The 19002-nt window shown below is 50.5% G+C and overlaps 1 protein-coding gene across 1 annotated transcript; it reads right to left on the bottom strand.

The window, feature by feature from the left end:
• Nucleotides 1–158: 158 nt before the first annotated feature.
• On the bottom strand, nt 159–18098 carry LOC128140676 (von Willebrand factor A domain-containing protein 5A-like). Its single transcript, XM_052784899.1, has 17 exons — nt 17994–18098; nt 12331–12578; nt 11996–12218; nt 11463–11605; nt 11105–11219; nt 10812–10939; nt 10579–10667; nt 10178–10322; nt 9677–9759; nt 9081–9195; nt 8721–8885; nt 8327–8430; nt 7878–8059; nt 7507–7713; nt 2095–2318; nt 1666–1789; nt 159–1496 (listed from the first exon to the last, which is right to left on the bottom strand). Exons 2-17 carry the CDS (start codon nt 12427–12429, stop codon nt 1357–1359), a joined length of 2286 nt encoding a protein of 761 aa, XP_052640859.1. The 5' UTR covers nt 12430–12578; nt 17994–18098; the 3' UTR covers nt 159–1356.
• Nucleotides 18099–19002: the final 904 nt, after the last annotated feature.

Here is a 19002-nt window from a genome sequence, read left to right as displayed (position 1 = left end):
AAAGACAGGGAGATTGCTTAGCAGTTACCATCACAGGCAAAACAGGCTCGGCTTGGGGAAGATTGATATAATTTATTGACAATTTAAAATAGAGTAGGATGGCGAGAAACAAAGACAAAACTGAAACACCCCCCCTGGATCCCCTTATTCCAAGACTCAACTTCACTCCATCACTCCTGACTCTTCCTCTACACTCCGCCCCCACCATCTGTACAGGGGTGATGGAAGATAGGGGGCTATGATCAGTGCATGACAGTTTCTGGCGCTCCTTCTTCCTCACCCTTTTCTTATGTTCCAGCGTGGGTCCTCTCCATGGGCTGCAGCATGAATATCTGCTCTACCATGGGCTGCAGGGAAATACCTCCTCCTCCCCCTCTTACCTTGGTGTTTGCACTGCTGTTCTCACTCTTTTTTTCCCTCCTGCTCTGCCTGTGTGGCATTTTTTACCTTTTGTTAAATTTGTTTCTACAGGGACGCCACCAGCTTTGCTGATTGGCTCAGCTTTGGCCAGCAGAGGGTCTGTTTTGGAACCATCTATAACTGGCATGGGGCAATCTTCTCCCACAGAGGTCACCCCTGCAGCATCCCCACTACCAAAACCTTGCCATGTAAACCCAATACACTTGAAAATCCTATAAGATCATAAATGGCACTAGACATCCATGTTTAGGCAACTGAATCCCATGCCACATGGCATTCCATTCACTCCTCAGCCGTTGCCTCATAAAATCAGTCCTTTATATCCTGCCTCCTATGTGGCAGCTGTTTCAGATACCTCAGAACAGCTGAAATGGCACTGGGCACCTGCAGTAGGCACTGCAGCAATACAATGAAATCCACCCCTTTATCTGACAAACCCTTCTTTAAAGAAAAAAAGAAAACCTGTCCTCTAGCTTGTGAGGATGACTGAATCAATGCCTGCAAAACCAAATAACAATGGTCTTACACTTCTATAAAAAACAGAAAGAAAGGTACATAGGCGGGTAGGTAGATAGGGAGATAGATAGACAGACAAAGACAGAGACAGAGTCATGAAGAAGGTGTTTTTCTGTAGTATCTGAACAGGATTTTTCTGCCTGAGATCTGGTATTTTGAGCAGATGACTATTTGGGTAAACCTCAGAGAAAAGCAGAATGTGGAATAATGAATCAAAGTTTAATGTATGTATTTAGGGTTATTTTTCAGAAGCCAGTGGAAACTCTGTTTATGTTATGGTAAAGCACAAAATTGTGAGCAAGCCAGCTGCAGTGCGTTGGCCCCAGACAGCAAGTAAGCACCCACCCAGCCACTCACTCACTCAATCCCACAATGGCATGATGTTAATGGTATGTGATATATCCCTTTGGCCAGTTTGAGTCAGCTGTCCTGGCTGTGTTTCCACCCAGCTTCTTGCCCACCCCCAGTAGTGGGGTAAGTTCCAATCCTGAAGACAGTGAGCTCCACAAAGCAGCCTAACAGGGAATTTGCTGCCTCCAGACATTCATCCAGCGGGACCTCTGCAAGCAGAGAGAAAAAGTAGAGGGGACCACAACTCAGTGTGTATTGACAGTCTCATAGACTGCTGTACAGGAGCACTGGGAAAGAGGAACATGGGTCAACAGGTGTCAGCTGTGGGTTCAGTGGGAAAGGTCCAGAGCATGACTCCTCCCAGCAAAATCTTCTTACCAGCTTGGTCGTGCAGCCACCTACAAGCTTTGTCCTCCAGAAGCTCCAACCAAGATACCTTCCATTTATACTGGTACAACCAGACTAAGGCCAAAACTGTGGCCCAGGCAGTTGGCTGCACACCCTGTGGGGGAAAACAGAACAATCAAGGGGAAGAAATAAAAAGAAAGATCAGACCTAAACCAGCACATGGAAAAAGTAAGACCTCCACACATACATACAAAGTGTCTAAGCTTCTGAAATCCTCAAAATCAGAAAGTTCCCAGGTACTTCTGCTGATTCCAGCCCACACCCTCCTTCCACAAGCGGAAAGGCTCTATATCCCGACTGCTTTGATTTCTTTCTCTCAGTTCAGCTCAGACTGGAAACTAGGAGCAGAGGAAGGTTCAGCTCATGAAAATGCCCCACTCCTGCCCCTGATCTGCTTACCTTACTGGGCCTTTGTCCCTTGACATCAGCCTTGCTGAGCCCCAAGGCAGAGGCCAGGGCTGCAGTGAGGGCCCAGGAGCCATTTGCTTTCTGGAGTGCCACCACTACCCTGAGCCTGGAAAAGTCACACAGTCTTGTTGACAGTGGTGAAATTGTCCAGTCCCAACTGGTGTCAAATGCTGGTGGTTCTCCCATCACTTGCTCTTCAGGAGAAGGCTCCCGCTCTGGAAGACAGAAGCATTCACACATCTCATATGAGATAGATAGGCAATGGCTAGTCACCTTAAATTCTGCCTTCTCCAGGTATACTTAACTGTCCTCCATCCTCTCTGGACTTTCCAATTTTTCTGAGTCCCCCACAAGCATTCTGAACTTTTTCCAGACCTCCCAGAGCATCCTCAGATCTTCCCAGTCCCTCATAAGTGTCCTAAAATCTGTCCTATATGCTCTAGTTTGCCCAGCATAATTCTCTCTGAACACCCTTAATTCTTCCCATGAGCATCACTAATGTTACTCCTTCCTGCCACTTCCCCCATTATGGCTCATCTTCACTGTTGAGGGTCCCACAGGGGTCCTTCTCCATCATCCACTCTTAAACCCACCAGCCTCAGCATGAGCACTTCCTTTCCACATTCCAAGACATAAGACTTCTTTGGAGCTACAGCAGCACTGGATCACAAGAGATTGAATGTGAGGAGGGTCAAGCACAGCCCATGGGCATTATAGTCCCAGGCACGGCTCAGTTCCAGAGCAGATTTAAGAGCTTTTATGGGCAGAAAAAGAAGCACTCGGGCACAGAGTAGTTGGGGCAGAACTAGGGGTCATTTAAGGCTGGCCCAAAGGTATGCAGAGGTTGGAAGGGACCTCTGGAAGTTATCATCTCATCCAAATCCCTACTCAAAGCAGGTCTCGTTAGAACAGCTTGCTCAGATACCTGTGTAGTCAAGTCTTGAATAGCTCTAAGGACGCAGATTCCACCAGTTTTTGATTATTCTTATGATTTAAAAAAAATAAATTTTCCTTATACCCATTCAGCATTTCCCATGTTCCAACTTGTGTCTGTTGTCTCTTATCTTAATACTGTGCACTTCCAAGAAGAGTCTGCCTCTGGCTTCTATTTTCCTCCAGTCAGCCAGCTGTAGACAGAAGTAAGGTATCCTCTTCTTAAAGACGAACAAACCCAGCTTTCTCAGCCTCTCCTCACATGCCATGTGCTCAGCCCCCTCAGTTTAGTGGCCCTCCACTAGATTTGTTCCAGTATGTCAATGCCTTTCTTGTAATGGAAACAGAAGCTGGACACAATACCCCAACATGCAGGCTAGCAAACTGTGCTGAATAGAGAGGAAGGATCACCTCCCTGCACCTAGTGGCTGCACTCTTGCTAATATAGCCCAGATGCGGCTGACTTGCCTTGTTGCAAGCGCATGATGCTGACTTCTGTTCAGCTAGTTGTCCACTAAGACACCAAGATCCTTTTCTGTAGAGCTGCTTCTTCGAGTGTGTGCACCCTGGGCTTGTGTTGTTGCATGGGGTTATTCCATTCCTGATCCATTCCTGATGTGAGACTTTGCACTTGTTTTTACTGAATGTCTTGCAGTTCCTGTCAGACCATTTCTCCAGCCTGTCCCTGCCTTCCACTGTACTGGTCACGCACCTACTGCTCCCAATTTAGTATTGTTCATAAACTTGCTAGGAGTGCACTCTTCACTGATGTCCAGGTCATTAATGAAGATGTTAAACAGTACTGTTACCATGAGAGATCCCTCTGGAATTGCACTGGGTTTTGGCCACCAGCTGGACTCTGAACTGCTGATAACTGCTCTCTGAGCCCAGCAGTTTACTCAGTTTTCCACCAGCCTCATTGTTCACTTAACCCAGCCGATATCTCATCAATCTGATGATAAGGAGAGTTTAGGAGATTGTCAAAGGCCATGCTAAAGTCAGGGTATACAGAATCCACTGCCCTTCTCTTGTCCACAGTGTCAGTTACCTCATCTGAGAAAGCAGTGAGGTTGGCCAGGCACGATTTGCTTTTGATAAACCCATACGGGATGGTCCTTCTAAGAGGATTTGCTCCATACCCTTCCTAGGGACTCGGGAGAGGCTGACTGGCCTGTAGGTCCTGAACTCTTCTTCTTCCCCTTCTTGAAGATGGGTGAGATGTCTGACCATTTTCCAGTCATCAGGAACCCCTCCCAGTCGCCATGATCTTTTGAAGATGATAGAGTTGCCTTGCAGTGGCCTCAGCCAACTCCTTTGGTGCTCTTGGATGCACCCAATCCCATGGACTTGTGTAGGTCTAACTGGCCTGCGTGATTCCTGTCTTCTTCTACTGTGGGTACTGCTTCACTGAGCCCAAAAAGTTCAAGACTGTGATAGCCTTTTCCACATCCTTTGTCACTGAGTCCTCTGCACCGACCACGATGCCCACACTCGCGTTAGGCTTCCTTTTGCTGCCAAGGTGCTTAGATACGCCTTTCCGGTTGTCCTTCAACTCCCTGGCAAATTTCAACTCCAGCTGAGCTTTGGCATTCATAACTCCATTTCTACATGTCTGGGCAATGTCTTTGTATTGTTCTCAAGTAGCCTGTCTCCACTTTCACCTTTGCATACTTCCTTTTTGTGTCTGATCTGACTAAGGAACTCTATGTCCATCTATGCTGGCCTTCTGGCACACTTCCTTGAATTCCTGCCACTGGACTGGACCATCCTTGATCTCGGAGGATTGGGTCCTGGAAGATCACCCAGCTGTGTTCGACCCTTTGCCCTCCACAACAGTTTCCCTCAAGATCCTGAACAAGGCAAAATCTGTTCTTCTGAAGTCCATGAGTTGTAATTCTGCTGTTTGTCTTGCTCATTCCGCTCAGGATCATAAACTCCACTCTCATGATTGCTGCAGCTAAGGCTGCCCTTGACTTTCACATCTTCAACAAGTTCCTCCTTGTTTGTGAGTAGCGGGTAAACAGAACATCTCTCCTAGCTGGTTCATCAAGTACCTGCATCACAAAATAGGCTTCAGTACATAACAGCAACTTCCTGGATTTCTTGCAACCAGCCAGATTGCCTTTCAAGCAGATATTGGGGTTTGTTAAAACTGGCCAGGAATATCAAGATCTGTGACTGTGAGGTGTTCTCCAGCTGCCTAAAGATGGCTTCATCTACCTCCTCTTCTTGATCCAGTGGATCAACACCACCTATGCTGACCTGTCATCTGATCCTTACTCACAAGCTCTCTTCCTTGGGAGAAGTGATGAATCAGTAAATCTCCATGCACTCAAGCCATTCCTTTGCAACAAATGCAGCCCATCCTTCTTAGCTTCTCACCCTATCTTTCCTGAAAAGCCTGTATCTATCCGTTGCAGGACTCCAAGCTTGAGAATTACCCCACCAGGTCTGTAACATCCTAAAGAGATCATGGATCTGCAGCTGTGCACATTTCCTCCTTTCTGCGCCCCATGCTCCATGCATTTCTGGACAGGCATTTGAGATGGGCCCCCAGTCATGCAGCTTTTTCAGGGGAAGTGTGAGAGCCTTCCCTGTCATCCTGTCCCCTAAACACATCTGCTCAACTCCTTGTGCCCTCAGTTTTCTTCAGATTACTGTAGCCTTTCCTCAAGGCTACACACCTACTTTACAGCCCTCCTTGCTAGATTTGCAAGCCTGTTTGCAAAGGCACTTTTGTCCCACATGGTCAGATGAATCCGGTTCCTCTTCAGTGACCCTTGTTCCTCAGAGAGAGTCCTGCAGTCATAGCAGTAGAAGTCCTGCCTGTGACACCAGCCATGCAGCCAGTTGTTGACCTGCAAGATGAGTCCATTTCTACTAATCCTTTCCCTTTCACTGGAAGGACTGAGGACTGAGCCATGTGGGCTCCCACACCCTTCAGCCTCTCCCCCAGGGCTCCATAATCACACATGATATGCTCCAGGTTATCCCTGGTACTGTCATTGCTGTCTACATGGAAGGGCAGCAATGGGTAATAGTCCAAGGACCAGTCAACCCTTGGCAGTCTCTGCAGCTTCTTCAGTCCTGGCCTCTGATGAGAAACACATCTCCCCCTGAAGCATGAGGTTGGGTTGGCAGCTGGGTCCTCCATCCCCTGCAGGAGAGAGTGTCCAGAAACCATCACATGCCTTTCCCTTCTGCTTGGACACTAGGTTCAGGCTCAGCTGGCTCTGGATGCCTCCCCTGACAGGCCTTGTTTGTCCTCACCAGTGCCCATGCACTATACCTAGTGTGAAGTCGCAGGTCTGCAGGTCGAGCAGGAGCCTTCCCTCTATTGTCAGAAGGCACAGGCCTACACACCTTTCCCCATTTTGCCTCTGGCCTCAAGAGGTCCCATCCTTCTCGGTTCCCATAACTCAGGCTTTTTTCTCTGCAGACTTTCCACAAAGACCAGGGCAATCTCCTCATCATTCACCCTGATGGTGTGCAGTGTGCTCACTTCTTCCTTTTAGCTCCTTCAGTTAGCAAGTCCAAGCCTTGACCAGAACATACCTCCCATAGAGGAGGGCACTTTCAGCCCTGTCCCCGGGGTGAAGCACCAGCCTCTCTCTTCAGCTCAAGACCTAGACAGCACTATCTTCCTTTTACGCTGTCTGGACTGAGGCTTCCAATGTACCAAAGGCAAATGCTCCAGTTAGTGCTGGAGAGGGTGTTGCATGACACACTGCACAACCTTCACTCAGCCCCACACAGGCCTGAACAGTTACTGGACCCCTCTGCACCCCTGCTGCACTAACTGCTGAGACAATTGCTATGTCTCTGTTAGCTAGCTCTATGTTCTTGCCTACCTGATACACAGCAGCTTCCCAAACACCAGCTGAAAAAGTGCTTGACACCTTCTCCCACCATTAGAAGTATGTTGAAGACAGCAGGCACAGGCACTCCCTAATCAGGAAACAGCCAAGAGAAGCTGACCCTTAGAGATGACTGAAGCACAAGTCTACAGAAGTTAACTCTCCTCATCAACAGCAATCACAAGAAGTTCCCAGCAGGTGATCCTTGGAGATCAGAAGGTGAGCCCTGGACAAGCACAAGGCTGGAAGGAGAGGAAAGTCTGGAAACTGCTGTGCGAATGGCTATGTCTCTGCTAGCTGGCTCTTTTTTTGCTGAACTGTGTGAGGGTAAAGCTAAAGATTCATGCAGATATTTTGTGACAAACTTAGTGTTTGGGTATGGAGTTAAGCATAGTTGGAGACAAGGATAAGGTTACTTCAGGGTTGTATTAAGGCATGTGATTCTTATTTTCCAGCCCAGAGCTGAGACGTAGAAGTTTGCTTTGTCTGTCACTCCATCCATCCCCAGCACAGTGACGATCAGGAAGTCTGGTGAGAAGATAAGTGCTGAAAGGAGATTTCAACCCTAGTCCAACACATTTTGAGAATGCTCACCTAAGAAGTTTCTCCTTACCTTTACAGGATGCTGAAAGCTGGGTGAGTGCCTCAGTGTCAGGGGCTTTGTGACCAAGCATCTCAAGGCAGAACTGGCACTTCTGGACCATCCAAAACTTGGTGGACTTGAACCACACAGGTCGGAAGCCTCGCAACCAGAGCAGCTGGCAGGGAACCAGGTTGCAAGAGGGAGAGAACAACATGGAGGAGTCTGGAGGCAAAGAATCTGGGGACAGAGGCAGGGAGATGAGGGTTAGACTCATAAGTATTAGAGATAGGCAAAAGTGTGGTCAGGCCCACAGGACAGGGGGCTGCAGATGGTAAGGAGGCATCAGACCAACAAGTCCTGCTTTCCCCTCCCAGTCCTTTCCCCACCGTTTCTGGCCTTACCACAGTGCCAGGCATCCCTCTGTTTCATGCGTACTGCCACATTGGATGTGAAGGGGGATGGAACCCCCACGATGAGGCTGGACTTAACTGCGCTGTGCTGGATGTCCTTCTCTGCCCTGCTTGTCCCCTCCCAGGCCAGTTTCCACAGCAGGTGCATCATGGCCATGCGGTGCACAGGCAGCCTGCAGGGGCAGGGAGTTAGTCCTTGGTTCCACCTCGGGGAGGGCCGTGGGATACATGGATTAAAGAGGAGGGGGCAGGGGAGTAATGGTCACCCAGGTCCTCTCCCAAGGTCAGGGCAGAGGCGACAAGGAGGGAGCATGGATGCCCAGATTCTCTTCCCACCTCAGGCTACAGTGGGAAGGATGTATGTGAAGGACACCTGCTGTCCCTCCTCCAGATCTTGCCAATGCCACTCTGCCTCATGGGCAAGTATGTTACCCTCTCACCTGCTGTCTGATGATGGGGATAGTGAGAACCTGAGTGTGTAATCGAAGGACTGGCTGCCCACGTGGTACTGAAGGGTCACAGATCCCTCACCCACCTCTGCATCCTGGTGACACAAGGGAAAGAGTCAGACAGAAAAGTTCATTGGCTGGGCATAGGCAGCCTGGCTACCCAGATTCCCTCCTTGCTCCCCTAAGGTAGTAGATGTCCATGGTTGGAGCAGAGGCAGTGATGTCTCTGGGGGAAAGAAGAGGGTTCACAGAGCCCTGATTATGGTCCCTCCCAGGTCCAACAGAGGTAAAGGACTCCCAGTGCTGGGAAGGTGAAACAGGGAGTAGCTCCCTTACCTTCCAGAAAGCCCTGCCCCAGTGCATATGGTTCCTGGATCACTCTCACCTGTGCTTGCCCACGGATCTGGGCATAGATGGAGCTCTGATGTCCCTGGAAGATCACCTCAGGAGCTTTTCTGATCATTGACACCTCCAGGCCAGGTGGAAGGTCCCAATGTAGTGAGATCCCACTAGCCATAGGTTGCAGAGCCCGCTGCAGGCATTTCACTGCCTGGTGACGGGGAAGAAGAGAGCACAGACCACTTGGGTTCCCTCCCAATTCTGAGTGGGAGGGGGGGAATTTGGAGAGGGTCTCTGAGTTGGAGTGGATGGTGGCATTTGGATTGCCTTGCATGTTTAGGAGAGCCATGGGAGGTATTGAATAGAGCAAGGGGGGTGTTGGAAGCCCAGGCACCTGGGTCATTACCTCGGATGTCATGTCCATCTTAGAGTGGAGGCACACACATTCACCTTTTGTCTCCAGGGCCATAGCCTGGGAAAGGTTGAAGCTGTCACAACTGTTAGTAGGAAAACAGAAACACCTGTACAGGAAAAGAGGGGGCAGTTACAGATGGGACAAAGGTGAGAGGCACAAAGGACAAGAGTGGTAAAAGGACAAAGTCTGGAGAGGTAAGGATGCTTCTGAGCTTAGAAATGGAACTGTGACTCAGAGTTTTCCCATTTACTCTGGGGTGAGTGATGTTGCCTGATGAGCAGGGAGACAGTGAGAATGGGTTTTGGGCCCGCAGAGTGCATTGAGGTATTGCATGGTGAAGGTGAAGAGGAAAAGTGCTGAGAAGAGTAGGGAAAGACTGGGGGAGAAGGCCTGCTAGATGAAGAGTATAGATGGTCTTGCTGAGGTAAGGAAAGTATGTGGGGGGATTGCTGAAGTTCCATCGAGGTAAAGGGAAGATCTGGGGCACACTAGGATCTGGTAGAATGTTTGAAGAACTCTGACAGTCAGGGGGAGAGGAATGTTGTGGGTTAGCATGTTGGGGGACAGGAACAGGGCTCCCCCATTACCGGTGGTGGTCCCGGTAACGGTAGACCTCAGCCATGACAGCTTCCTCTTCGCTGGAGATCTTCCTTTGGATGAAGATGAAAAGCTGAGGGAGAGAGGAGGGGAAACAAAGATTGCCAGGGCTCAGCACCCCCATAGAGGAAAGACACCCTTCTAAAATGCAGGCAGCCTTCCCAGTTTGCTCCCTTGACCTCTCACACCCACTGGCCTTGAAACAGGAAAAGAGATTTTGTGTCTCCTTTCATTAACACCAGGACACCTCTTAGCACAAAGAGGTACCCCACAAGGAAGATCCACCTTCCCCAGGTGCGGGCAAATTCCACAGAAGCCCTCCCAAGCTGCCCACCCCAAAGATGGTGTCCCTTTTGGCCATAAGGATGCCCCCCACATGCCAACTCCCAGCTCAAACAGCAGCAGAATATCTCACCCTGAGCCCTGAAGTCTACATTTACCCTATTGTTTACACCCATTCCAATCCCCATAACCCTTTGGCCCCCTGATACCTGGCGGGCGTGGCCATGAAGGTGAGGAGTGCTGTAGATAGACCTTAGGAGGCCCAACAGGTCACAGCCCCCCAGATCAGGGCAGATGGAAGAGATGCGCCCCACTGCATTGTCCATGCTTTCCTGCGTGTATTCCACACTCTGCCTGTGGGAGGGCACCCAGGTGTCAGAGGCGGGAAGAACCTGGCCCATGGCTACCCTCACATGGCCACTCCCTAGAAAAGCCCTACCTCACCACCAGTGCTACAGAAGCACCCTGAAAAGAGGACTTACCCTCTCACTGCCCCCAACAGATCCTGCCCTATAACTGCCCTCCAGCAAGAGCTTATCCCATAGTTCCACTTAGAAAAGTCATACTCTACTTACCCCTTGGCCTTGCCCCATCATCACCCCCAACTCACGGATAGAAGGCTTTGAAAGTGGCCCCAAAACTGTAGATGTTGAAGTAACAGCCCAGAGGCAAACTCTTGAGGAGGAAGAGCAGTGTGTTCTGGGGACAGATGGAGGGATGGGTAGAGCTCAGATGGGGAAGCTAGGCAGAACATCTGCCCACATGAAGCAGCTTGCCTCTATCCCCACCAGCTGGGCCTGACCAGTGTAGAAAATCCCCCCTGAAGACCTCCTCCGGTGGTACCTGTGCATCCTGAAAGAGGCTGCAGTCCATGAGAAAGAGGAATTCCCCAGGCTGGCCTGGATTGGGCACCTCCTCAGGAATGTCGGGCATCAGCGTCACCATCACCACAGGGTCTCCCAGCAGAGAGCCTGGAGTGTGTGTGGGGAAAGAAGGAGGCTTTTTAGATTGGAGACCCCTTCCCTGTCCCTTTGCTTTTGTCCTCAGCTCTGACATATTGCCTGAAAAGCTCCTCAGATCCCCCCAAACTCCCTGACACCCTCTCCCTAATGTCCACTTCCACCCTCCTCGCTCACCAGGTGGGGCTTTGGGATCTCTCCTCTCCACCACAGCACTGAGAGTGTGAGGCCCTCTGTAATACACCAGCAAGTTCAGATCACTGTACATCCAGGGTGGCGATTTCAAGGAGACCTGAGGACAAGCAGGGTGTGGGGAGGAAAGAGAACCAAATAAAAGGATTGAGGAGTCCCAAGGAGCGTCAGCAGGCTGTAGAGCCTTCACCTTTTGTCTCCAGGACTGTGGCCTGGGAAAGGTTGAAGCTGTCACATCTGTTAGTAGGAAAACAGAAACACCTGTACAGGAAAAGATGGGGCAGTTAGAGATGGGACAAAGGTGAGTCTGCCTTTGGGACTTTGTCATCTGGCAGGGCCGTACCTCAGCAGATGTCTGATCTGGAGCCGTGTATTGCAGAGGAGTGTAGCTGCTGTTAATGGCTACGTGGGACACGCCATGGGCTGACTTCAGACAGATGTTGAAATGCAGGTTTTCAGGTATCTCCTCCTCAGAAGACATCCAGTCTGCAGGGAGAAAAAGGTGTGAGAAAGTGAAGGAAGAGACCCTCGGGCAGCAGACAGCTATGGTGGGCACTGTCTTTCATTGGCAGAGGGGAAATGTGGCATCTGAGATGTCCCTCACTGTAGTGCTTAGTGGAGTGGTGGTGGTGGTGGGGAAATCTGTAGACTCACACTGTGGTTTGTACAGGGATCTGTGGGGATCTCTTGCTGTGGGACATATGGGGAGAATTGTGGGGTTCCTGACTGTGAGGTGCAAGGGGGAATATACAGATTCTCTCACTGAGGCACGTGTGCAGATAGGGGGTTGTGTCCCATGTCTCCCCCCCCCCCCCCCGAGGGATGTTGGGGAGCCCTGTGTTCCTCCCTGGGGGATAGACCTGGGGGATCACTCACCGAGGTAGTTGTTTTGGGGCAACAGCTCGTGTGGCCAGCAAAACTGGGCAGCTCCATCAGGCTGCAGTGGCAGCTCCTGGACATAGCACAGGCTGATGGTCACCTCCCTGTTAGGAGGCAGGGTCCCCAAGAAACAAGCGAACACAGGACCCCAAAGATCCCACTGATCCTGCAGGTATCTTAAATTCTCCATGCCTGCAGTGGCTTTGCAGAGCTGCTGGGCCTGCCACAAAGTGAGAAAAACGTGTCACTGAGGTCTCCACAGGATTTCATTCTCTCGTCTCCACCCTTCATCCCAATCCGCGGACCACCCCCTCCCACTGCAATCTCAGTACCTCTTCCTTCTCCCAGAGCATTGCTTCAATACGAGTGTCCCCCATGGTAGCATAGAAGCTGTGTACCACAGTGTTAGAGTCCACAGGAAAGATGAACATGGTCTCCTTAGAGACTGGCTCCACATTGCGGAAAAACAGCTCAGACACCACATCAGCCACAAAGTCCTGGATGGTTACATTTACTGTCGCAGTTTCCAGCTTCACTTCAGAATAGGAGTAAAAGAACCATATTCCCCTCTGGAATAAGCCTGAGGAAGACACAACAGCTGTCAGACTCCCTAGCTGCCCATAGGAAACTTTAGATTTGAGGTGTCTGCTTGTAGCGGGAAACAGTTGTGTGTGCAAACCTGCCACAGAAATGCCAGTTGCAGAAGCCGACAAATAGCAGTGAAAGGTGCCCGAGGCTGCCAACATGTTTCCCTTAGACCACAGTTCCTCATCTCTCTAAGCCCCTTTCCGTCCAATGCACATGGCAGCTGTGCCCTCAGATCGCCTAACTGTGCCATGCTTCATCATAGTTCAGGCCTATCGTGGCGTTAAGAGGAGTCTGTCTGTCCCCTAGTACACAGCGTAAGACAGTCTTACAAGTGAGCTTCATGCAAATGGCAGGAGGTGCCCTGCAGCTCCTCAAACCTCCAGACCGTATCTCAGAGGTTGGAGCAGGTCCTACCATCTGCTTCGAGACTAACGCTCCAAAGAGTTGAGCTTGATTTTCAACTTTTCAATCAAGCAGATATACTACTCATTTTGGACTACTGGAAGGGAAGGGGGACCATACCAAGGGCCCTTAGCATGGCATCAAAGGTAGAGTCACAGGAAGTCGCCTCATCTCCTCTTCATTGTTGGCAGCAGAGACGTTTCTCACTGACCTCCCTTTCTCACTCGTCATACTTGTAGCGTATGGTTTATCTGAGGCCAACAATGTGTACATCTGAATTTGGTTGGAAGATGGCTTTGGTGACCTCTCTGCCTGCTATGACAGCAGCCCATGGAAAGGCAACCTTCTCCATACCTTTGCCCTTGGTTTGAGAGGAAAAGCATCTCATTTTAGGGCAAGGTTTGGCATCAGTGGTGCATCAAACCTGATGGTAAAATGCATTGGAGTAGCGTCTTGGTCGAGAATGGTGTAACACTGCAGTAGGAATAGAGTGACACTTAGCAAAGGAAGGTATACGAAGACCTTCACAGGGGATGCCATAATGTCTTGGAAGGGGATAGTATACAGAAGATGGCATAGTTCACCTGGCGGGGATGATGCAACTCACCAATCAAGCGATGCACCTAGGTATCACAACACAGTAGGGGATGATTTAGCACCACAGTAGAGGTGATGCAACATCATAGCACTGAGGAATGTTGCCCCCCATCCCACAATAGTAGACATCTCTTCTGCATGATTCTCCCACTTTGTGATGGTTTCCCTGGAAAGCCTTCAGCACTATGGGTGAGATGAATCATACTTACAAAAACATCTTTTGCTATGCCAAACAAAAAAAGTGAAGGCTGACTACAGGCCATGCCCCTGAGTTCCCAGAACAGGGTGAGATGTGCCACCCTGTCAACCACCCAGGAAACCAGTTCCTTCCCACATTACTCTCCCAGCTAAAATCTTCTCCACTGCTCACAGATGTCACCCTTGTGGCCCCAACTCACCCCTACGGATATACTGTTTGCTCAGGATGCCACTTTTCCTCATCTTGACTCTTTGGTTAAAGACAGCTTCTGTGTGGGAAAGAGCATAAAGTGAGCTATGAGGACCTTGTGAAAAACACCTGGGCACCTCCATTTTCCCTTCCTCCAAGATATGGAGCTCCCCCCCCCCCCCCCATACATGGGCCAAGATGAATCTTCCCTTCCTCACATCCCATGTCAGGATCCTTTTTGCCCCTCTCTCACCAGCCTGGTAGCAGATTAGTAGGAGACAGGCCTAGGATGGGAGTTGCAGGTGTCAAAAATGCTTATTGGTTCAATGGGGTGGTGGTGCTTAGTTCAGATTAGAGCACAGGGAAGGCGGGAGCAATGATGGGTCACAGCCTGAGACACAAGGTACAGCATGAGTTTGGGCCTGAGCAGTGATAATTGCACCTGGAGGACACTGGTACTAATGCTGACAGAGGAAGAAATGTGCAGAAGGGTGGACAGACAGAGCAGGAGAAGCACAGTCTCGGAGGATGGGTGGAGGAATGCATGGATTTGTGTGAATAGAGTACTGTAGTTGCATAGTTGGAGAAGGCTGTATTTAGTGGCAGTAGGAGTGGATGGCAGAAAAAAAGTGACTGTGTGGGGAACTGGAGAGGAGAATGGATGAATGAATTAGTAGTTGGGATGTATGGATGTACATTCAGGGAAGTGGGGAGCAGGAGGGTGTTGGAGGAAATGACAGGACATCTAAAATGATACTGTTATCAATTAATATGTATAATATGATTGAAATAACCAGGGAGCTGCTAAAGTCCTGTGTACAGCCCCCATTAGTTAATATTTCAAATAGGGAAACAGTAACTAGACATGATCTATGGTTTCCGAACTAACTACTAGACAATGGGGCTTTGTAAATAAGTAGGATGTTTATGTCAGAAAAGGTAATGGATTGTGGTCTGGTCAATAAACCTTGAAGAACCACCTGGAACTGCCAAGATTAGGGAAGAAGGAGGTAAAAGGTAAATCCTACAGGGGGGGGATCGTGACCACTGACTCATTGACCACCTACTCAAATGATACCACCTACTCGAAAGAAGATAATGAAGGAAGAACACAGAGTCTGTGCACTAATTTATACGAGGGGCGAAGAAGAAAGCACCAATCGTTAAGGAAAATAACAATGAATATGTATTAGTTAAGTGTATAATTATGAGGATTTTTGAGACAAGGGTGTGCTGTCTTGAGACAGGCACCCATTCATGCGCATCAGTGAGATTAGTTCAAAAATACCACGACTCTGTGTGTTATTGGCTTGCACACCGGGTAAACGAACCCCATTTGTGGGACAACAATGCTAGACACCCATGTTTCAACAGCTAAATCTCACCTCTCAATTTAAATAAGAGGAAGAGCCTCTTAGCACAGTAGCAGGATTCAGTTCAGGATTATTATGTATAAGTGTATTTGAAATAGATACATTCAGATTAACTTCTAAACCCCTGCAAGGGGGTTTGCCAGAGGGCACAGAAAGAGGAGGTGAGAATGGGGCACAGGAATGAGTGAGGAGTGAGGGGGATGCAAGGCGGGGAATAAAATGAGGAAGGGAAGGAGAGGTGTGCATTCTCTGCTGTAGTGATTCTGATGAGGGGATGGTTGTACACCGAGGAGTTAGTGGCCCACGTAACCGGAGGAGGCACAGGACAGGACTGTGCCATGCTGCACATACAGCTTGGCCTTCAGGCCTGTGCTGGGCTGTGCAAATCCCATGGCCGCAGGATAACCTCAGCCAGCTCATCGTAACAGAGCTGTCTCTGGAACATGTGCATTGTGATATGCTGCGTGCTGCTCAGAGGCCCGTTCGATGCTGCACAGCCCGGGGTTCCCAGCGTCTGAGGGGGGCGTAAGATTATCTGTGCTATTCTCTCTTCCTTCATGGTGTCAGCTCTAAGAAATGACATTTCAAATGGTAGTTTGCAGAACCTGAATGCCTTTCTTACTGAGATCACAGCGAACCAGCACACACCTCCTGGGGCAAAACATTTGGCGCAGCTGGCGGGTCCCAGTGAGAAATCCTTTTCTGGAAAAAGGACAATGAGGAAGATATAGACTGAGAGCCTGGCTGGCCTCTGCACACAGCCATGGGGGGCAGTCACAAGAAACTTGGCCCAGGTGGCTTTCCCAGCCATTTGGGAGAGTGAGGATGAATTAGCTGAATGTGCCAGCCTGGCTGAAGTATTAACGTGTCCCAAGAAACACGGGGTAGGGCAAGGAAGAGGCAAGGAAGACTTGTGCTGTGTGTGGTTGTTACTAACGTGCTCGGAGCAGACACGGGGACGTTTGGAGCTGAAGCAGCAGCCCCGCGTGAGCTGCGGGCACAGCGGCACAAGGGGGTCCCGGGCAGCAAACGGCGGGGCGGGGGAACGGGGCGGCCGGTTCCATGCACCACTGACACACGAGCCGCTTGTGAGGGGGAAACGCGGGTGGGAGACCTCGGGGACCCCGGCGGGGATGGGGCACGAGTGCAGCAACAGCATCTCTGTGCGGCCGCCAGCGACGGAGGCGGTGAAGGAGAGGGTGTGAAGGGAAGCGTGGAGCCCCGGGCCATTGGTCTTGGCCACCACTCCCTCGGTCGCAGGGAAGAGGCGCCTTCCATATTTGTGGTCCCCTCCCTGCAAACAAGCCCAGGGAAGGGGTGGCCCCTCTCCAGTGTGGCTCATCAGGGAGGTGGGGGGGTAAGGGGACAGGGGTCGGGGGGAACGACCGTCGCCCTTACGCTCTGCTTATAGCACTGTGGAGCCAGCAGAGTAAGCAGCGGGTTACGGCTCTCCTAGATACTGGGGCAGACGTAACCCTAATTCAGGGAAACCTGCCCCAGGATTAAAGTGACGACTGCCAACAAAAATCGGGGTGGGGTGGAGGGCGGAAGAACTGTCTTGAAAAGTCTTTGTAAGCTTGCAGCTGGAAGGATGCCATGTGTGATTATGCAGTTCCCTCCCAGGCATGATAATGCAACACCAAGAGAGCTGGCAGGAACTGTCAGCTCCTGATGATCCTGCTCGGGGTGGGATTTCCAAGGGAATGGCTCTTGGGAACCTTCCTTTTGTTCCCAGGCGAAGAAGCATCTCTGGCTCCCCTGACTCAGCCCAGGGTTAACAGCAGTCTTTTATCCTGTGTCAGCGCTGCCCCAGACAGACCTTCTGAGTTAATGGCCCCTTTTTCTTAACACATGTAAATATTCACAAGAATCAACGTGAGTTTTTCTTTTGTGTAAATCTGGGATCTGTGCAGAGCAAATGCAGAGAGTGAGAAACGTCAAAGAAAAAAAAGGCAGGAAAGTCAGCAGGTCCAAGCCTGACACCAGGGACTTGGCCTAAACTCACCACCAAACGTAAGGATAGGTATAGTTCTCCTCGCTTTACTCATATGAGAAAGCACGCTCGCTCTCTCTGGTCCTCTCTGAGACTTCCATCTTTAGGCAGGCATCCTTGCTGTCAGTTTCTTTAAACTGTACTGGGATAATCCTCCAGATTCTGGATGACCCGTTCATCAGAGGAATTCCTGGGCAATTAGCCCCTATTCGATGAAACCAGGAGGTGCTAAATTGATAAAAGACTAAAGGTATGATTCTGTTTGTAATAGAAATCCTGGTTTACCAGCAACTGCTTTTAAGGATAACAATAACAGAATTCATATGCTTGCACATCCGTGTTCCTCTATTTTATTTTCTGTCAAGTAAGAGACTGGATTTACAAATATCATGATCTGTGCATGTGCCTTATTGTGAATTTGGACCTTACTTAGCCTGCTGTCCTCGACCTTAGAGATCCCAAATATGTAGGTACCATTTGAACTAAGTGGCCTGGCAGAATGGGGCAGCAAACACAGGCAGACACACAGAAGCCTCCAAGCCTTTGCCAGAATATGGCAAGCGCAGACAAACACACGCACACATACACGCAGGACAGGTCTGCAATCCTTCCATGTGGAGGGAGGGAAGGGTGGATGCAGACAAACGCACTCACCACAGAATGGCGGCTTGCAGCAGGAACGAGCAGACAGACACAGGAATGGCCCCACGACTGAAATCTGTCAGCTGCAGCATGAAACGATGTTCACAGACGTGCGAGGAGGAGGAGGAGGAGGAGGAGGAGGAGGGCTGGTCTTTGCAGTAAGCAGCAGGGACAGATGGGAGCTGCAGTCACCGCCGCAGTGCTTGGTCAAATTCCAGAAAAAGGAACACTGCCAAATGTGCACTCTGGGATATATGGTTGGAAACCAGGGGTGCTGCTAGCCCTGCCTGCTGGGATGGGTAGGAGGCACTGGGCGTAGGGGTGCTCCAGGTCTCTGGGCAGCTGTGGGAGGTCAGTGGAGCCATGAGGAAAGCAGGAGCGATGGGGAACCCGCACGGAGGGTGCTTTTGGGGCCTGAATTGGGGACCCAGGCTGGGGGGAGGGGAAGGGCACTAGAGGAGAACATGCTGTGGGTTGGCCCCATCCTGGTGGCTCCGAGCTGGGGATGCTGCCGGGCAAAGGCCTGTTGTGTGTGGCAGGGGCATCTTGGGGAGGGAACTGTAGCAGTGTTGCACAGGGTGGGGAAGGGGTGCTGCCCACCACCCCCCGCCCCATGGGGAGATGGGGGAAGGTTCCTGTGTTCCCCCGTGGGAAGCCTCCCCACCAGAAGCGAAAGTGGCTGTTGGGGAGGGAACCATCCCATTCCTGCAGCCAAAGTGCACCCACACAGGCACTTCAGCCTGCCTTCCTGACACCCTGCCCTGACTTTTCCTTTTCCAGTGGGTCTCATCGGGTCCAAGAGGATACAGGGAGGAAGCCAGTTTTGGACCAGTGAGGAAACCTTGGAAGAAGAGATGGGCATCTCGGGTCTTTATTCTAGACATTGCTGAGCTTGGTCGGAGTCATACACCTGCAGAAAAGTAGATGACAAATCTCCAGACCTGGAAGGGGCACTGCTATGGGTGACATCTGGAAGCCTACATCCAAAGACAGGGTCCCATTTTCTTCAGGGACACTGAGA

The sequence above is a fragment of the Harpia harpyja genome, chromosome 4 (assembly GCF_026419915.1).
Source record: "Harpia harpyja isolate bHarHar1 chromosome 4, bHarHar1 primary haplotype, whole genome shotgun sequence".
In the NCBI taxonomy this organism is placed as follows: Eukaryota; Metazoa; Chordata; class Aves; order Accipitriformes; family Accipitridae; genus Harpia; species Harpia harpyja.
The sequence above is the reverse complement of the archived record's forward strand: the minus strand, read 5'-3'. Positions and strand labels throughout refer to the sequence as shown.